The sequence below is a fragment of the Pungitius pungitius genome, chromosome 17 (assembly GCF_949316345.1).
Source record: "Pungitius pungitius chromosome 17, fPunPun2.1, whole genome shotgun sequence".
NCBI classification, from domain to species: Eukaryota; Metazoa; Chordata; class Actinopteri; order Perciformes; family Gasterosteidae; genus Pungitius; species Pungitius pungitius.
The window spans coordinates 4,400,061-4,420,303 of record NC_084916.1 but is presented as its reverse complement, the minus strand read 5'-3'; the positions used below and the strand labels follow the sequence as shown (position 1 = coordinate 4,420,303).

The following is a 20,243-nucleotide window of genomic DNA, read 5'->3' as shown; positions in this document are numbered from 1 at the left end:
CCCATGTCCTCTGCTTCTAGTTCCATCCCTCTCTGGACAAGACAAAACAAGTGCAACACATCAGGCCCATGCACAGCACTACAGTATGCACTTCCAAACTCAGAACATATGATCCTATAGCATACCTGCACACAGTCATATCGCAGGTGCTTTACACGTTCTGTGTTTCTCTCGAAAGGAACTCTGTAAATTTGCTTCATTCTTATTCTGTGGCACAAGAACACGACTTAGTGCAGAAATGCTTACACTGTGTATATTTTGAAAGATGGTGTCGTTATCAAGTATGCGCTGCTGTATTTTGCTCAGTCTTATTGCATTATTGTCAATCACCATGTTCACTATGTGGGTCTCTTGCTCTGGAGTGAACATTCTTCCTCTGCCCCCAACATCTGGACATCTAGCAATTCTGCAATTTCAGTAATTTTCCATGTATGGTACTGCTGATCTTATTAGAGTATGGCAGTGCTACAAAGTACTTACCAATTCTCATTTTGAAATTTCGAAAACAGTTGTGGTTGATGACATGGTCCACTATTGTAGCTCTGATGTCATCAGTTATTCTATTTCTTACTCGTCTTACCCTTCCTTTTTCCCCTCCTTGTCCTCTTTTTGCTCCTCCTTGTCCTCTTCCTCTAACTTCCTCTAACCTTCTCACTTCTTCAACTCCACGTCCTCTTCCTCCAACTTCTTCACCTCCTCTGCCTCCTCTGATCTCACTCTTCTCACTCTTACTGCTCCTTTCATTGTACTCCACACAGACAGCTCACCTGTGGCTTATTTATAGTGCTTAGGCTGATTGCAAAGTGAACTAATTATCTAGAACAAAGCAAAATAGTGTTAATGATAGCCATACATGTGTCTAATTTTGCTAGGAGTGTGTTGGAAATTTGGTAATTGAGTGTAAGCAGTCAGTTGTGTTTAAATTTTTGCAAAAAGAGTGAATTGTGCCTACAGATATGTAAAGTGTGTGTTACAAAATTGCAAACTGAGTGAAAAGCAGTGTTTGTACTTTTAGTTTTGCAAACTCATTGAGTGGTTTTGCTAAACATATTAATAGTTTTAGAAAATGTGCTACAAGAATCACGATTAGCGCTTAAGATTAAGTACGATTAAGTATTGAGAAAAAACACTAGTACACTAGTGTGTTCCCCCTGATCTGAAAGTGTACGCATATGATGCATGTATGTGTCATTTTGTCATCAGAATTACATTTTGACAAAGGAATGTTAGGTTTGGATAGTAGAGTTTAGGTTTTTGTAGTAGTTTCAATTTGACACAGATGTGAATGGTATATTTCCCAGTGTTGTGTCATGTTTACTTCTGTGTGAGTTTTGGGACAATGAGCAAAGTTTTGCAAAATGTGTTCAAGCAACAGTCCAAAAGTGTAAAGACATTTAAATGTATCAAATGTAATCAACGTGAGCACAAGTAAGTTGTAAAAAAACCGAAGCATAAACTAGGCTTTAAACCACTGGTCAAGTAACATTATTTTTCTTGCATTAATAAAGAGACAAGAATCAGACTGGAGACTTTAATCAAAGCAATATGACAATGTTTATTTGTGACAGGAGTATTCTGTCCTGCAGTCATGGGCTCACGGACCTGTTTACAGCCATTTAGCAACAGCCGAGAAAGGGCCCTTAACACAGAGTGCGCTCGCATTATTTAGTCTTTAAGAGCATTTTGGATTGGTTTACTATGATGGAGGCGGTAATTTCTGGCTACCAAATTACTTATTTAAGCAGAGGACTGTTTCTCTTTGTGGGCATCCCCATGTGGTTCTGTGGCTTCAGATGTTTCTCTTCAACTTTCTGCACTTACAAACTTGTGGCTTCCTGTGGATCTTCTCTGCACACAACACAAGGCCTGCTGTGCTCAGAGTTGTGAGAATACCACATAACACAGCTGCTGTAAGGTAACCACTTGCCAACCTGAGGTGGTTCCTGGTTGAGGGTGTTACTGATTACGTTTGCAGCTCTGTTTTCATGCGTCCACTAGATGGCGCTCATAAGCAATGATTCAGCCCTTTGGAGCCTTCAGAGAATCCCCTCATTGGGCCAAAGGCAGTTTGCAGGAAATCACGTGACTTCTGATTAAATGGAAAATGCAACGAAACCGAGGCGCTTTTACACTATCTCAAAGGACTCAGCACAGGTCAGGAATGGTGTGTCTTTGCTAAACTGACAGGGGATCAGTTTCTGTCAAACACATAAAACAAGATCAGTTTTTTTGCATCACACCTTCCTTTATGAAGTGGAAATGTCCTTAAAAGGTGTGTTTTTTTGAATGCTTTCCCCTTATCATCAACTGAGGAAACCACACAGCAGCGTAGTAACACTGTGCTGCATTAATGTTACAATCCTCATTGGGGAAGTTAGTGGGTTGATAAAGAAAGACAGGGGGGGGGGGGTATCAACAGTATCACGACTTATCAAAAGGACTCATTTTCATATTAAGGATCAATAGTTGATCATGTTTGACCTTTTTCTATTGAGATGCTTCTGTCACACTGAATGAGACGAGTGTGGAAAAGAAGCTGCATCACTTTCTGTTGTGCTTCATGCTGCATCAGTTGCTCTCTTTCTTTTTGGCTCCTAAAGGAGAAGAGAAGCCGGCATCATGTGACAGTGAAGCCAATCTATCCAGTGACTCAGTCACCAGAGCTTGGCTCGGTTGTGTCTTGGATGAATCGGGTGCTCAATGAATGCACAACAAGCACAGAAAGTGAAAGTAACAAGAGCTCAGCACTCAGTGGTGCACAACAAAAGCTGCTGAGCGCATACGCACATCCAAAGATACACATTTACACACTATGTAGGTGCACAAAAGGTTTCAGGATGCACAATCATCTTTTCTAGATTTCTAGATTTTATATTCACATTCATCTGAAAATCTCACTAAGATGTCGAGCCTTTTGCCCTTTTGCCTCCTGTTATTGGAACCTGCAGGCAGCACTCAGGGTTGTAGATGTTTACGAGTCTGTGAGCCAAAACGTCGCCTTTATAAGAATAAGAATATGAATTTGTCCATATCTTACATTTACAGCAGAACAAGATTCTTGTGATGATCAAAGTACACATAAATGTTTTAAATGTAAATGAGTAAACTGTGTTCTGGGTGTACATGTCATTGTTCATTCAGGAATCCCTCACACTCAGGATGGTGACGTCCAGGAGAAGCAACAGCAGCACGTGTGTGGACACGTGTCTTCAGTCCCCATTTTGTGGAGACATCGTAACAAGATGGCGGTTAACGTTGCCGATGCTGAGCCTGATCTTTGTCAATAGAGGGGTTGGTGTTATGGCACAAAGCCTGATGTCACTTCCGTGTTCGTTGGTTTCCATGAAATGTCATCAGGCAACTTTCCAAAAACACACCTGCAGTCAAACCAGAAATACAAGAGACCACACAAACACTAATATGTGGTTACAAAAGCTCAAAAGGCCTCAAACTACTAACCAGTAGAACAAATTCACAATCACCACCTAATAATTGTCCTGTATTACGCGTTTTCCTCCTTTTCTTTGCACTGTGTGACTCAGTGTGACTCATGCCGAGTCAGTTGGGCCTGAATAAAACCTGCAAACTCTGCTAAACCCCAACTTAATATATTGTGCTTTCACTTTGTCCTCTGTTGAGTTAATTAGCTTTATTTATTTAGCACTTTACATGCACATAATTCTGCACAAAAGGTACTTACACATATTTAATTACCATGAACAAAAAAGTAGGAAAGAATATTTGTAATATTTGTGAAATAAAACTCCACTAAGTGGTAAATCCTATGTTTAGAGGTGTCTTGGCTCAAAGTGACCTCAAAGTAAGAAAGAGCAGCTTTGATGGATCTTCTGACTCGTGGAGGATTATCAAATGATGATGGAATCCGTCACATAAAGGAGCATAAAACCTCCCAGTTGATGACTGGGAGGTTTTATACAAGGCGAGAATAATACAAGGCGTTACGTTATTTTGCCAGGCCATTTCCTTCAGAAATATTACTACATTACTGTCGTACTCATTTGGGAGAGTTTCAAGAAGTCTAAATTCCAGGAGCCAACATCAGACTGAGGATGAATATGACTCAGTGAGTGCAGAGAACTTGTGTTTAAGAGCAGGAATTCATCAGATGGATTAGACTTCATGATAGCTCATTAATAAGTTTGTCATGATTAACTTGTCTTTTTAATGACAGGATACACATCTTGGTGAGTAACTGCCTCATATGAGCAAATTTCCTGCATTATCAATGCTGTTATGTAGATGGTTGAGAGCTGGATGCACTAAACACATTAATAGGAATCACCACACAGATAAAATGAATGGAAATGTAGCTACTTGTCGTGTACCTTTGCCTCTACTGTACATAAGAAGTAGTGAGAAGTGATTGATGGTATAGAACTTTTCTAAAATACAAGCCCTGAGGGACATGAAGACGTACCTTGTTTTCACTGGTCATGTCCAGAGAGATGGTTATTTCATCCAGAATGAGGACCTGTGGCTGCCTGACCACAGCTCGAGCGATGGATCAGTATAAACGCATCCTTTCATGCTCACAGCTCGCTCTTCGGGGCCAATTGTGTGGATGCAATAACTTTTCTATGGATGTTGAGTTTAGCAGCTTAAATATTATTAAATAGAAAGTCAAACCGTTCCATCATTAATCAAGCTCTACAAATGGTGTGTTCTGTGCTTTACAGTAAAACGAGAGCTCACCTGCATCGTAGCCCTCCTCCAGCTTCATGATGAAGTTATGTGCGTTGGCTTTGCGTGCTGCTTCCTGGATCTCATCCAATCAGCATTCAGCGAGCCCGTAGGCGATGTTGTCTCTGATGGAGCCAGAGAAGAGGACAAGCTGCTGGCTCACCAAAGCAACCTGTCAATCACACTGTCATCAGCCTCCAGTTCCCAGGACCCCTGTGGCCTCCAGGTATCTATGCATGTATGGTTTTCCTTTCTTACTGATGGACTGTAAAAAATCGCTGTGATATCCACAGTTATTTACTGTGTTTGTGAGCAGTAAGCTACTGTAAAACCATTTCACAGTAATTTACTGTATATTCAGTCAAAGATTTGTCACGGATCGGGCTGGTGCAGGTTGAAGGAGGTAGGCAGGCAGGCAGGCAGGACTCAGACGCAGGGTCTTCTGACGAAGTGCTCTTTATTCAAAACAAAAACCAAAGAACGTGCACCAACGATGAGAGACATCAAACAATGATGCGACAAAGAACAACTGGCACACAGGGCTTAAATACACAAGGGAGGTGCAGGTGATTGGACACAGGTGGAAACACTCAAGCAATCACAAGACAAGGCAGGAAGTGAAGTTAACCCAGGACCACAAGGAACATGAAACTTCAAACTAAAACAGGAAGAGAGACCAAACCGTGACAAGATTACAGTAGTCAATAAAAAAGTACTGCAGAACATTACAGTAGCCAAATAGGTACTGTAGTAAATCACAGTAAGTAAAATGTACTGTTGTAAATCCCATCAACACATTGTGTACACAGTAAATATAAAAGCACTGCAGAACATCACAGTAGCCAAATATGTACTGTAGTAAATCACAGTAAGAAAAAAGTTACTGTTGTAAAGTAAAGCAATACATTTTGTACTGTATAAAACACAGGAAATATAAACGGTACTGTAAAAAATCACATTAAACAAATATTGTGAAATAGTTTTTGACTGTGCTTGTGAGCAGTACTACTACTACTACTGTAAAATCACAGTAATTCATTGTGTATTCATTCAAGTCCGTAATTAACTGTATAATATCAAATTAACAATTTGTGTACTGTAGAAAAACACAGTAACCAAATAGTCACAGTCATTAAAAATGTGAGAAAAAATTACTGTAGAAAGTCAGCAAGTAGTGTACTGTGTATTTATTTATTCAACATATGATGGTATTTCTTTACAAATTTCACAATATACACCATATTATGCAAATAGGTTAGTTTAGATGGTAAAGCTCTTAATTGCAATCACATTAAATCAATACGATTGTTGGAACTTGAAAAGTTGAACTTTATGTGCATGGACCGCAAATAGTTAATCTCAAGTTACTTTTTTGTAAAGTGGAGTATTCGTTTGAACTCTCTTTTGGGCACAGCTGCACCCATTCTGTGACTGATTTCAATGGATAGGATGGTCGTACAGCTCAGCACAACAGTACTGGAGAGGAAATAACAAGTTACCCTGCACGACTAGCGTACTAAATTGAGTTACAGGATTTGTGCTGGTTACATTTTTTTTCATGCCACATTTTTTAACGAACTATCGAGTGGGACACAATTGAAGGACTGGATCTGAAAAGACAAGATAATTACCTGTTAGTTGAATGTTTTTCTGAACATGCTCTGTCCTGACTAAATCTAGCATTAATTATCAGTTCAGTAATTTATTTGTAGTGTTTTATGTTAGCAAAAATGTTTTTTAGTTCCAACCGTTTCAAAATTGTGTTTACCTTTCTTCCGTTAACTTATCCAAATGCCATACTAATGTATGGTTTGTAAATTCAGTGCAGCGTCAATTTCTGCATTCATTTTACATGTCTCTTGCGTCTCCTTCCTGTAATGATTGGGTACAGGATCAAAACTGCACCTGAAGGTGATGTTTGGCAGTTATTGCTCAAGCTGAGGGAGGTTGTTGATCTGATATTTGCACCCAAGATCCTCTCACGGTTTGGGTCCTCTTCCTGTCTTATTTTGTAGTTTTCTTGTCTCTCGTGTCTCTGGGTGAGCTTCACTTCCTGTCCTGTCCTGTGATTGCCTGATTGCTTCCACCTGTATCCAATTACCTGCACCTCCCTTGTGTATTTAAGCCCCGTGTGCCTGTTGTCCCTTGTTGCGTCATTGTCTGATGTCAAGTTGTCGTTGGTGCACGTTTTTCCTCGGTTTTGTTTTTTTGGAATAAAGAGCACTTGTTTTGGAAGATCCTGCGCTTGAGTCCTGCCTCCTTACGCCTGCACCAGCGAACCACAGCCTGACAGAATGATGCAACCACGGAAGGACTCAGCAGGGTTTGATTTTGTGAACCCGTTTTTGGGAACCTTGCTGGGCCTCGACGGCCCCCGCAGCGTGCAGCAGCGTTCCGGTCACCGCCCTCGCCGCTCTCCAGGCCCCGCTTGGGCCTTCGCCGATGAAGGCCAGCGTCCAGCCCCCAGTCCTCAGCGCACGCTGGGAGCAGGTGCTGGAGCTGGCCGCCCACCTCCAGGCCACGTATGACACCCACGCCCTGGACCTCCGCGTTCGGCGGCAGAGACGGTGTCAACGACGTCCCTTGATCCTCTCCCCCCCCACCCCTGGGGGCCGTCTGGGATCCGGCCCTTGAGGGGGGGGTCAGGGGTTGGGCCGGCGCCCCCCGCCACGACGCCGCCGGAGCCGCACAGCTCGGCGCCCCCCGCCCTGACGCCGCCGGAGCCGCACAGCTCCGGTTCTGCTCCCCTTTAGGACCGTCTGGAATTTGGTGCTTAAGGGGGGGTTCTGTCACGGTTTGGGTCCTCTTCCTGTCTTATTTTGTAGTTTTCTTGTCTCTCGTGTCTCTGGGTGAGCTTCACTTCCTGTCCTGTCCTGTGATTGCCTGATTGCTTCCACCTGTGTCCAATCACCTGCACCTCCCTTGTGTATTTAAGCCCCGTGTGCCTGTTGTCCCTTGTTGCGTCATTGTCTGATGTCAAGTTGTCGTTGGTGCACGTTTTTCCTCGGTTTTGGTTTTTTGGAATAAAGAGCACTTGTTTTGGAAGATCCTGGGCTTGAGTCCTGCCTCCTTCCGCCTGCACCAGCGAACCACAGCCTGACAGATCCATACCAACCAACTGGCATATCTCAAGATTCTTATTGAGGAATACCTCCATCAAAAAGCACTTTGTTTTCAGGAAAGTCGCTAAAAGCCAAACACCACTACCTTCTGCACAACCATGAGCTCATTCTTCATTTTGGTCCACTTATTAGATTGTGGACATTGCGCTTCGAAAGAAAGCACAGCTATTTTAAGCAGTGTGCTAGAAAAATGCCTAACTTTAAAAACCTCTGCAGTACTTTAGCTGAAAGACACCAGTTGCTACAAACATATTTATACTCCGGCAGCTTGTTTCCTCCAATGCTTCAAATAGGGGAAGCAACTAAGTTTGATGACCAACTATACCAGATTTGCATTCAGAGGGCTATCAGGCTCAAAGGCCTTTGTCCAGAAGACACCATTGAAACACCTTCTGTAACACAGGTACACTGTACAAAAAAGGCATGGCAGCTACACCTTTGGAAAAATTGTGCTTATCCTGATCAATCAGTCATGTGTGCATTTTGTTGTAGAGCTGTATTGGTCAGTGCCTGTCGTGGATCTTGGTGTGTCTATAAATCACTAATTCTGCTCATGATGAGTGTCTGACCATTCAGAGTCTCGCTGATTACTACCCATTGAATGAAAACAATAAGTTTGGTCTTCACTTGATTGCTCTTCACCATTCTGTGTGTTACATGTAAAAGACGAATAAATGGATTCTATTGAGAGTGTGATAAAGGCATTGCTGCCACAACTAGATGGTGAGAGACTGAAGACGGTTGTTACTCAGTTGGTGTCCAAGTTTGGAGTGGAATCACCAGATGATCTACAGTTCATCACGGAGGGAGACATTGGACATCTAACACCCGTTCAGTGCAGAAAAATTATTAATGGCTGCAAAAGAGGTAAGCATTTCGATGTAGAAGCTTATTTTGCTCTGCTATTTATGTACATGTTTGAGTTGTTTGTAGCTCAAATGATTCCAATAATCTTCCAGAATAGATGCAAATATTCTTCTCACTTTTGTTTTTGAATGCAGATCAAACAACATCAACCTTGGCCACATCTTTACCTGAGGCCGAAAACGAGTGGTTCCTCATGTCGTATTTTACCAGTCCAATCAGTTCACAGGAGAACAGCATTTGCTTTATTTGTCTCTCAGAAGAGCCATTGACAATGATGATAGACCAGAGGTAGAAGATCGCAGACACATGGTGAAAGACATCTGCGATTCCATGTGTGGACACTGCTTGAACCCCACACGAAAAGACTGTACAGCAGTAGCAAAAGCTATAACCCAGAAATATCCTGGGAGATTTTTAGATTAAAACTGATGAGGGAGAAATAATCGATGCGGATACTTCAGTTTACTGAATCAGCTCAAGACTAGCGTTGAGTATGTCAACAGTGGCAACACCCTCTCCCGTCTCAGGAATCCCAGCTACTCTCAGACCAGTGATGATGACCAGCCAAGGTTAAAATGTCTAGATTAGTAGTACGTATAATATAAAAATATTAGAAAACAAAAATGAAGGGGGAAAACTAGTAACATTGGACACTCACACATTCATGCACATCAAGGCTATTGGCAAGACTCTGGTTGACACGACCGTGTATTTCTGGGACCATCAGGTACTGTATGCATGAGTTAGACAGTAATTTCTGTGATGGCCACCAGGTAATTTGGCCAGTTCTTAAGCCTTGAACATTTAAGGCTGTAAAAAATGTCTTTTGTGTCTGTTTTGTATAAGAGACTTTCAAATGAAATGCAGGTCTCAAAACGGCCTGATTCCAAATATTAACATCCATTTTCATTTGTATTAGTTTCCTTTGTCAGGATCAACCCAGAATCCAGCAAATGTGGTGGCAAATTCAAAAAGGGCCAGGAAACCGGAAGACCGGTTAAACGCAAAAGCTCAGGCATCAACCAACGCGTCATATCATTCATGAGGGACTTCTCCATGTTCAACCCTGCTAAATGATTAGATGGAGGTGAGGCTTGTATAATGATGTGGCCTTTAAATTAAGGGGTTAACTGTTTATTTGGGGTAACTGGTTATTTATACATGAAGAGGTTCTTATCTGTCTTTTAATTGTATGTTTTTTTTTGTTAATGTTCATGTTAAATGTGATATTAGCCTCTACAATGATTACATTACATGTCATTTAGCTGACGCTTTTATCCAAAGCGACGTACAATAAGTGCATTTCCACATAGAGATACAAACTCAGAAGAACAAGTAACAAGAAAGTACATTTTTTATCAAATAAGCAGTTTCAAAACATGTTATAGAAAAGTGCCATTATAAGTAAAATTTAAGTGCTTAGTCCGAAGTCAACAGTCAGGTCCTGAGTGGGCGAGTTTTTTCCAGGGAAGAAAAGTAGTTCGGTCTTGTCGGGGTTGATCTTCAGGTGATGAGCGGACATCCACTGGGAGATGTCAGTCAGACATGCAGAGATCCGTGCCGCCACCTGAGTGTCCGAGTCGGGGAAGGAGAGAATTAGTTGTTCTTGTTTAATTAATGTTAATTAATTAATGTTCATGTTAAATTTGATTTTCCCTTCAAAAGAAGTGTTTTTGTTAAATTTGCCTTCAAAATGTGAAAGGAAAATTTCATTTACAAATAAAACCTGCATGGAGTGAAGAAATTCCAATCTCTGTGGTATTCTGTGGGTCTTCGTTACTAAGTTCCTGATAGTTAGATCCGGTGGTGTCTAGTCCGATATAGAACCAGCCGTTATTATATTGAGTACTGAATTTTATTCTGCAGCTAAAACAGTGTTACCATAAAAGAAACCGTACCACTTATTTTACAGGTCAAACTAACTTGTGAAAAGTAAAAAAAAAATTGTGAAAAAAAAATTACACTACTTGGAGATGGCGTTTATATTGCGGTTATAACACAATTACTACAACAAGAAATATGTTGTTATTACATTTTTAATTATTTGTTTCACTCTTATTTCACAATCGAAAAACTATTCAAAAATGCAATACATAGTAACATTTACAATATTATACTGTGATTTGTTTTACAGTAAGTATCTTGTCACTAGCTGCCAGTTAATAAGTGTGATTCTTTTTACAGTAGTATATTGTGATTCATTCTATAGTAAGTTACTTGTCACTAGCTGCCAGTTAATAACTGTGATTCCTTTCACAGTAGTATATTGGAATTTATTTTACAGTTAGTTACTTGTCACTAGCTGCCAGTTAATAACTGTGAATTTCACAGTTTGTTCGTTACAGTGTGAGTTTCATTCTTTAACACTGTTAATCAAAGTGTACAACACTATTTCATCCTTTCATCACTACATAACTGAACAGTTCACAACTATGATGATAAATACATAAACACACTGAGGGGATCTGCCCAGTGTATCACAGCACTGCTGGGGCCTGTTTAGCTCCAGGGGCCCACTGAGGTATAAAGGCCTCGTTCTAGTGTGAACCAAAGGGAATAATTGTGTAACAATTAGAGTAACACACTTCCCACTGGGTCTGTGTGGGTGCAGGATGGAGTGGTTCTGGGAGCAGACACAAGAGCCACATCCAGTGAAGTAGTGGCTGACTAGATGTGCACCAAGATCCATTACATTGCTACAAATATATAGTAAGTCTTGTATACGCACACTGAAAGACAACCGGAGATCCACCTTTAAAATACTCTCACTGTCATCAGGCTGAATCGTATGTTCCTTCTTGTGGACGTGGTTCCATAAAGTGTCTCCTTTACTTGTGATTTCCTACATATTCCACAATGCCTGTTGAAGTAAAAATGAAAAGATGCTGAAGTTCCTCTTCTCTCTCTTTCCCAATTCTCTGTAGCCTTTTTCATATTTTCCCTCAACTCTTCATTCACAAAACACTACTTTCTCTGTCCTAGTTGTTGTGGAGCAGGTACAGAAGCAGATACAGAGAAGACCACTGAGCTCCTCTCCTCCAACCTCACCATCTTCTCCCTCAACAGCGGGAGGAACCCTTGTGTCGTCATGGCCGTCAACATCCTCCAGGAGATGTTGTACAGGTTTGTGTAGCACATGAGCTTGTATCCACAGGTGTGTGAATGAGTTCAAGTTCCCTGTTAAAAACCCTGTTCTGATCTGTGTGATCTGTGTGATCTTCAGGGTTTCTCAGAACGTGTAACCGTGATGGTGGTGTGAGTATAGACCTGAACCACGGGACGACCACCCTGGCCTTCAAGTTCAAATATGGAGTCATTGTGGCTGTGGACTCCAGAGCCTCAGCAGGCCGTTACTTGGGTAGACACGTTTTTATTCCTTACGCATCATATCAAAGATGTGTGCAGCTTTGAATCGTAACACAGAGGAACATGGAGCCATACAAAGTAAATGAGGCAACAAGAGTAACTAATTACAAAATGTCTTCTTTGCACAAATGTGTCCCGCTCTGCAGCATCCAACGACGTCAACAAGGTGATAGAAATCAACCCCTACCTGCTGGGCACCATGTCGGGCAGCGCTGCAGACGGCCAGTACTGGGAGAGACTCCTGGCCAAAGAATGCAGCTCCATCTGCAGTGGTTTGAACATCAATGTGTCCCTTCTGACATCTAATGCTCTGTGTGTCTGTGTATTTGACTGTCTGCATACTAAATGTGTTCCATGCAGAGTTGAGTAAAGTATCTGGTCTACGAAAGAAACCGGAGAACACTCTGATCTGGTTTAGTTGGTTTGAGTGAAGCAAAGAGGTTCAGTGGTGAGGAGGACTGAGACTTTAACCCAACACGGGCCGTCTGACGCCTCCCTGTGTGGAGTGTGTGAGGATATGAGTGTGTGAAGACATGGGTGTGTGAAGACATGGGTGTGTGAAGGCATGAGTGTGTGAGGACATGAGTGTATGAAGACATGAGTGTGTGAGGACATGAGTGTAGGAAGACATGAGTGTGTGAGGACATGGGTCTGTGACGACATGAGTGTGTGAGGACATGAGTGTGTGAAGATGTCACGTGCTGGTACGTATCGGGCGGAAAGGATCCACACGCAGAGGGAAATCACAGAAATGAGGGTTTTAATATTCAACTGAAACAACGAGCCGAGCTCGATGGCAAAACATAGAACGAAAATGTATTCTCTAAGAGACCAGCTAAGCAAAAGGCAAAACACAAAGTAATCCTCCGGACGGGAAAGTCTCCTCCTTGATGAGGGAAGCTCGACAGGAGCCCTGGGATGCAGCCCCCGCGGCACGACGCTGGAGACGGGGCGAGCAGGACTAGGCTGTGCGTAAAAGACAGAGGGGGTCTTGAGGCTGCTGGACAGGGCAAGAACTCGACTCACAATAACAATCCGACAAGACACAAAGGGAACACATGCAAGATATAGACAGGGTGATTAGACATGACGAGAAACAGGTGTAACAGCAAACGGGGCGGCAGGTGGATGGGAAGACTATGTGAGAAGTGGGTGTGTGCGCTAAGGTGAGACTAATGGGTAAATGAGTGTGTCATTGAATCTATATGGCAGAGGGGAAGAGAGAGAGAGAGACCCGGATCCTGACAGAAGACATGATTGTGTGAGGACCAGGATTATTTATTTATCTCTGTTCATGAACTTTTTCTCCTCGTTACCCTGAACGGAGATAAATAAATAATCCTGGTCCGACGGGATGTGTTAGCAGCAGTAGTTGACTACACTCGCTGCTCCGCCGCTGCAACGCATACGTCCTGACGTCAGCGAACCGTCGGTCATTTTATTTTGTATAGCCCAAAATCGCAAATTACAAATTTGCCTCACAGGGCTTTACCGTCTGTACACATGCAACATCCTCTGTCCCGAAACCCTCACATCGGCACAGGAAAAACTCCCCAAAATATGAAAAAACCCTTCAATGGGGAAAAAAGGGAAGAAACCTTAGGGAGAACATCAGAGGAGGGATCCCTCTCCCGGGATGGACAGACTGCAATGGATGTTATGTGTACAGAATCAACAATGTAGAAGATGTACAATACATTTAATTTCTCTAACAGAAATGATACAAGTAATTGCAAGTAGCAGAACAGGTGTACGGCAGGACCACTGCAGGGACAACCTCCATCAGATAGAACCACCATCCACAGAGGCTTCTGTGGGGAGGGAGAGCAGAAAGATGTTGGTTTATGATGACAGTAATATGAATCATATTTAAAGTAATGACGATGGCAGCAGCCGGTGTCAGCAGAGCCATGCCAGGAGTCAGAACCGGGGTCCGCACGAAACTATGATTGATGGAGACCTGCTAGGCGAGAAAGCACAAAAAACTCCCGGAAAGAAGCTTAATTAGTGATGTACATTAATAAAACATGGATGATTGTGGAAGGAGAGAGTGAGAGAGTGAGAGTGAGAGAGGGGCTCAGTGTGTCCTAAGAAGTCCCCCGGCAGTCTTGGCCTTGAGCAGCTTAACTAAGGGCTGGTCCATGCTAACCTGAGCCAGCCCTAACTATAACTAACTATATATAAGTGCAGAGAAGTTAATACAGGAGTTATATGATCCCATTTCTTACTTCTTGTTAATACACGTGCTGCAGCATTCTGAATCAGCTGGAGAGGTTTAAGCGATTTACAAGAGCAGCCTGATAACAAAGAATTACAGTAATCCAGTTTAGAAGTAACAAATGCATAAACTAGTTTTTCTGCATCACTTTGAGACAGGAAGTTCCTGATTTTCGATATATTACGTAGATGAAAAAAGGCAGTCCTTGAAGTCTTCTTTATATGAGAGTTGAAGGACATATCCTGGTCGAAGAGAACTCCAAGATTTCTGACGGTGCTGTTGGATACCAGAGCAACTCCATCCATAGAGACTGTATCACGTGACAGCTGACTTCGAAGGCGCTCTGGGCCTATCTGTCATGGTTTTGGGCTCTTCCTGTCCCTTTTCCTCCCCCTACTGGTCTTTAGTTACTCATACATTGTTTCCACAACTCATCAGCTGAATCCCATTATCTCCCCCCCTTTCACACTGTTCTCTATGTTGTTAATTATTTCTGCTATTTCTAGCCCCCCTTTTCCTCTGTTCTCTGTCAGATTATTTCGCTACCCAAGCAGGAGGCACACTCACCGTCTCTTATGCTCAGTCATGTCCTGTTGCGCCTTGTTTTTTACCGTCCAGACTCAGCGTCCGGCCCCGCCGAGTTGGAGGATCCCCCGCTGAACAGCCGCCACCCCGGCCAGCCGACTTTGTCGGAATGACGGACAGTGAACGCCTCTTCCCAGCCACTAACCTCTAGTGCCTCATTTAACCCAAGAGACCTTCTGTTTATTTCTTGAGAAGACTTCAGTTGTCATTTTTGTGCCTGCCTTCGCGGCTACCCCTCAGTTACCACCTTCTGATTAAAGATCATTATTTTTTCTGCATCTCGCTTTTGGGTCCTCTCTCTCCACATCACACTATCATGATAACTTCCGTTTTTTCAGAGTTTAACATCAGGAAGTTGCAGGTCATCCAAGTTTTGATGTCTCCAAGACAATCCTGAAGTCTAACAAGTTGGTTGGTGTCTTCTTGCTTGATCGATAGATACAGTTGAGTATCGTCTGCATAACAATGGAAGTTTATGCGGTGTTTTCTGATAACGTCGCCCAAAGGAAGCATGTACAGGGTAAATAGAATCGGTCCAAGCACAGAACCTTGTGGGACTCCGTGACCAACATTGGTGGTCCTTGATGATTCACCGTTCACAAACACAAACTGGGATCGATCCGATAAATAAGATTTAAACCAGCTGAGTGCAGTTCCTTTGATGCCAATCAAGTGTTCCAGTCTCTGCAGCAGGATACGGTGATCGATTGTGTCAAATGCAGCACTGAGGTCCAGCAATACAAGAAAAGAGACAAGTCCTTGGTCCGACGCAAGTAGAAGATCATTTGTAATTTTCACCAGTGCTGTTTCTGTGCTATGATGCACTCGAAATCCTGACTGGAAATCCTCGAACAAACCATTGTTTTGTAGAAAGTCACATAATTGATTCGTGACAGATTTCTCAAGGATCTTAGCGAGAAAGGGAAGATTAGAGATGGGTCTGTAGTTAGCCAACACCTCTGGAGCTAGAGTAGGTTTCTTAAGAAGAGGTTTAATTACAGCTACCTTGAAGTACTGTGGTACATGTCCTGTCAACAAAGACAGATTCATAATATCCAGTAGGGATGTGCTAATTAACGGAAAAACTTCCTTAAGCAGCTTAGTTGGAATCGGATCCAGGAGACAAGTGGAAGAGTTGGATTTCAAAATTGTAGTCAGTGAAGTCAGTTGATCAAGATTGATGGAAGAGAAATCATTCAAGTAGGTATCAGGACCCACGGCTGCATCCAAGGATCCTACATCCGAGGACGGGTCAGCTCCGTTTGGGGGCAGGAGACCATCAATTTTCTCTTTGATAGTCAGAATCTTATTATTGAAGAAGTTCATAAAGTCGTTACTACTGAGGTCCACAGGAATACACGGCTCGACAGCGCTGTGACTCTCTGTCAGTCTGGCTTCAGTGCTGAACAGAAACCTGGAGTTGTTTTTATTTTTCTTGATTAATGATGAGTAATAAGATGCTCTTGCGTTACGGAGAGCCTTCTCATATGTTTTAACGCTGTCTTGCCAAGTTAGCCTAGATACTTCTGATTTGGTGGAACGCCATAACCGCTCAAGTTTCCGCACATTTTTATTTAAGTTTGAGAGTTATACCAAGGAGCGAACTTTCTTCTTGTTGCCATTCTTCTTTTGAGGGGAGCAATACCGTCCAGTGCCATTCTCAAAGAGCCTGTGGCAGTGTCGACAAGATGGTCAATTTGTGACGGACTGAAGTTTTCACAGGAGTCTTCTGATATCTTGAGACAGGACACTGAACTTAGAGCAGAGGGAATGGCTTCTTTAAATGAGGCTACAGCGGTATCCGATTAACATCGACTGTAGAAACCCTTGGCAGGAGGAGGAGATTCTGGCAGTAGAAATTCGAAGGTTATCAGACAATGGTCCGACAAGAGAGGGTTCTGTGGAAAGATTGTTAAGTGTTCTATCAAAATACCATATACAAGAACCAAGTCGAGCGTGTGGTTAAAACAATGAGTTGGTTTATTTACAGTCTGACAGAAACCAATTGATTCCAGCAAAGAAAGAAATGAAGTACCAAGGCTGTCGTTATCAACATCCACATGAATGTTAAAGTCACCCAGAATAATTACCTTGTCCGATTTAAGGACCAAACTCGTTAAGAACTATGAAAATTCACATAAAAATTCAGAATAAGGACCCTGTACACTATTACAAAGAGAACCGGCTGGATTATTTTCCAGGTTGGTTGTGAAAGACTGAAAGTCAGATTTTCAAATGAGTTATAATCCAGTTTAGGTTTAAAGTTTATTAAAAGGCAGGAGTCATAAATAGCTGCCACTCCACCCCCTCGGCCTGTGCCTCGGGGGATATGAGTATTAACATGACTTGGAGGAGTCGCTTCGTTTGAGCTTGTACTCCCCATCCGATAACCATGTTTCAGTAAGACAGAAAATATCAACATGGTTGTCAGATATTAGTTCATTTACTAAAACAGCTTTAGAGCACAGAGATCTAATATTCAAAAGTCCCCCTTTAATTCTCCTAGTTTGTTGCACAGTTGTATTGTTACATTTAACTTTGATTAAGTTATTAAATATAACTCGGTTGTTTACCTTTAACTTAAATAACAGTGTCCGTGGGGCAGAAACAGTTTCTATAGAGTTGATTACGCTGAGTGACTGCACGGAATGAAGCGCAGAGAAGTGTGTAAGTCTGCGACTCTGCTTCCTGGTGTGAACTCTGGGTCATGGATTAAGTCCATTAGGAAACTAGGTCAGGTTCTTAGAAATGAGTTGAGCTCCATCCAAAGTTGGATGGATGCCGTCCCTCCTAATCAGACCAGGCACTCCCCAAAACAACCCTGATGGATGTTTCTATTGATTGGTTTCATGACTTGGTCCCTCCAGGCTCTACAGGCTGAGGAGCAACCACAGGATCTCTGTGGCTGCTGCCTCCAAGCTGCTGTGCAACATGATGCTGGGCTACAGAGGCATGGGCCTCTTTATGGGAAGCATGATCTGTGGATGGGACAAAGAGGTGAGCTGTGGCTTTGAGTCTCACCGTCTGGGCCCAAACATGAGAATCCTTTTTCTTCCACTTACTGTGAAGCAGGGCCTAGAAATACAAATGTCCTCACTGCACTAGATGATTGGGAGGTTGTCTTCTGAGGCAGGATGTTTAATGTGGATCTTTTATGCTCCTGTTGGATGTGTCTGTGTCTTCAGGCCGGCCGCATGTTCTCTACCGGCTGTGGGAGCAGCTACGCCTACGGCGTGGTGGACAGCGGCTACAGGAAGGACATGGCGGTGGAGGGGCGGTCAACAGTGAGTCCACTCTGGTTTCCATCTAGCAGACAGCAACATCCGTCTCACATTGTCTCCGTCAGTCCTCTTTGGTCCAGACTGGTGTCTCCACTATTGGACGGGTTACTGGGATATTTCAGGACTAATTGTGTCCCTTTGGTGATCCTCTGACCTTCTATGTATCAATATCAAAGGTTCAAAAGGTCAACTTGTCCTTAAGTTTAAGAACTAAGAACATTTGCATGCAACTATTCTCACTTAAACTTTCCATGAGTTCCCTTTTAATCATCTCTGCTCATTCTTTTATAACTGCAGTAGGACAACAATTTACATCTATTTTGACTGCAAATTATTTCCTCAATTCAGTGTCAAGAAAACGTTCATCCAAGTTGCTTAAAATAAAATATATTATGTACAACTGACTAAAGGTTTCAGCCTAACGTTGTAACACCAATGATCCTCTGTGGTTCCTCACTTTTTCAACAGAAATATACAGTTTTTTCTGTTTTTCAAAGGGTTATAAAATCGTATGCTTTGACTGTCGATTTGTGTTCCATTATAAAGTAGCAAATAGAAGAAATATAATAAATTGACCTTAAGAGATGCATCAGAAATAAGGGAAGAGAACAATGCAATGTATGTAGCCATGGTCTGTGACCACTGGAAACATCTGTGTCCTTATGTGTACATTGGAGTAATGTGTGTGTGTGTGCAGTGTACCACATGCAGCAGGACGGCTGGATAAAGGTGTGTAAGGACGACGTCTCCGAGCTGATCCACCGCTACAGGAAGGGAATGTTCTGAATGCTCAGCACTCTGAACACGACTGATGATGCCTTTCTTTCCAGAAGCTTCTTTGTGCACTTTTCTAGTAGTGATTTTGGAGATGATCCCACTGATGTCTCACAGCAGAGAAATGCTCTCCAAACGTTTCTTTCCTTCCACAAGAACCTGAAGTCTACAGGACCAAAGTGTCACTAAACTGCTGAGCTCATTGGGTGCTGTTTGTTGCTAGTGATGTAATGCAGGTGCTGTGTGTGGTGGTTCTCACATGTTTCTGTGTACTAGTGTGTTCTTTGTGTTGACCACACATGCTGTTTAAAATACTTTCACCAACACAACACACCAATCCCAAATACAGCCCTGCTGTCCTGTGATGATTGACATGAACCAACCAAGAAAAAAATTGAGTGTCACGGTTTGGTCTCTCTTCCTGTTTTAGTTTGAAGTTTCATGTTCCTTGTGGTCCTGGGTTAACTTCACTTCCTGCCTTGTCCTGTGATTGCCTGATTGATTCCACCTGTGTCCAATCACCTGCACCTCCCTTGTGTATTTAAGCCCTGTGTGCCAGTTGTCCTTTGTCGCGTCATTGTCTGATGTCAAGTTCTCGTTGGTGCACGGTTTTCCTCGGTTTTGGTTTTTTGGAATAAAGAGCACTTGTTTTGGAAGATCCTGGCTTGAGTCCTGCCTCCCTTCAACCTGCACCCTTGTCACCTGACAGTGAGGGGGTCACATGTTGATGAAAATGGGAAGAATTACATCTTAAAGCCTTTTTATTCTTTCAGTTTTTCTGTCCTTTTACTGTCAACCACATTATTTCTTTCAAAGAAATCCTGTTGTCAAAGTACAATAAATATTTTTTCAAATAATAATTCAGCTATGAAAAACAATTTTTTGGATGCCTGGTGTGAAGGTGACATCAATTAGTTTTATTATTGATGGGCATGAAATGTGATTAAAACATACAGGAAGTGTCAAATCTTCCCAGAACTAAAGCTGTTGGGTAAAATGTTCAAAGCTCTCGTGTTCCTGATGACTGGTCACAGTCTGACTATTAAATGACTATTAAATACTAATTAATATTAAATGAACTGGGTCATATCACAGGGCAAATTATACGTGTATATATTTAGGTTGATTACATATTCATAGTTTAATGTATAATGAAATGATATCATTTTGAGAACGGCTCTGATGTCATCTGTTTCCAGGCAGAACCACAAACACTTTTGACAAAGGAAGTATATTGGTCGGTATGAAAAAAGGTTAAACGTCTTAAGCTTCACAGGTCTGTGAGGATGTTTGTTTTCTTTACCTTAAGTTCAACTTTAAAGGTGCCAA

At 42.3% G+C, this 20,243-nt stretch overlaps 1 protein-coding gene and 1 pseudogene across 1 annotated transcript; both read left to right on the top strand.

Annotated features, from left to right (window-relative positions):
• LOC134107150 (proteasome subunit beta type-7-like) overlaps window positions 1–20,243 on the top strand; it is a 74,206-nt pseudogene that overhangs the window by 6,774 nt on the left and 47,189 nt on the right.
• LOC134107137 (proteasome subunit beta type-8-like) lies at window positions 11,827–19,312 on the top strand. Its single transcript, XM_062558597.1, has 6 exons — window positions 11,827–11,848; window positions 11,914–12,048; window positions 12,203–12,311; window positions 17,724–17,856; window positions 18,045–18,204; window positions 18,838–19,312. The coding sequence occupies exons 1-6, from the start codon at window positions 11,827–11,829 to the stop codon at window positions 18,924–18,926; spliced, it is 648 nt and encodes a 215-aa protein (XP_062414581.1). The 3' UTR covers window positions 18,927–19,312.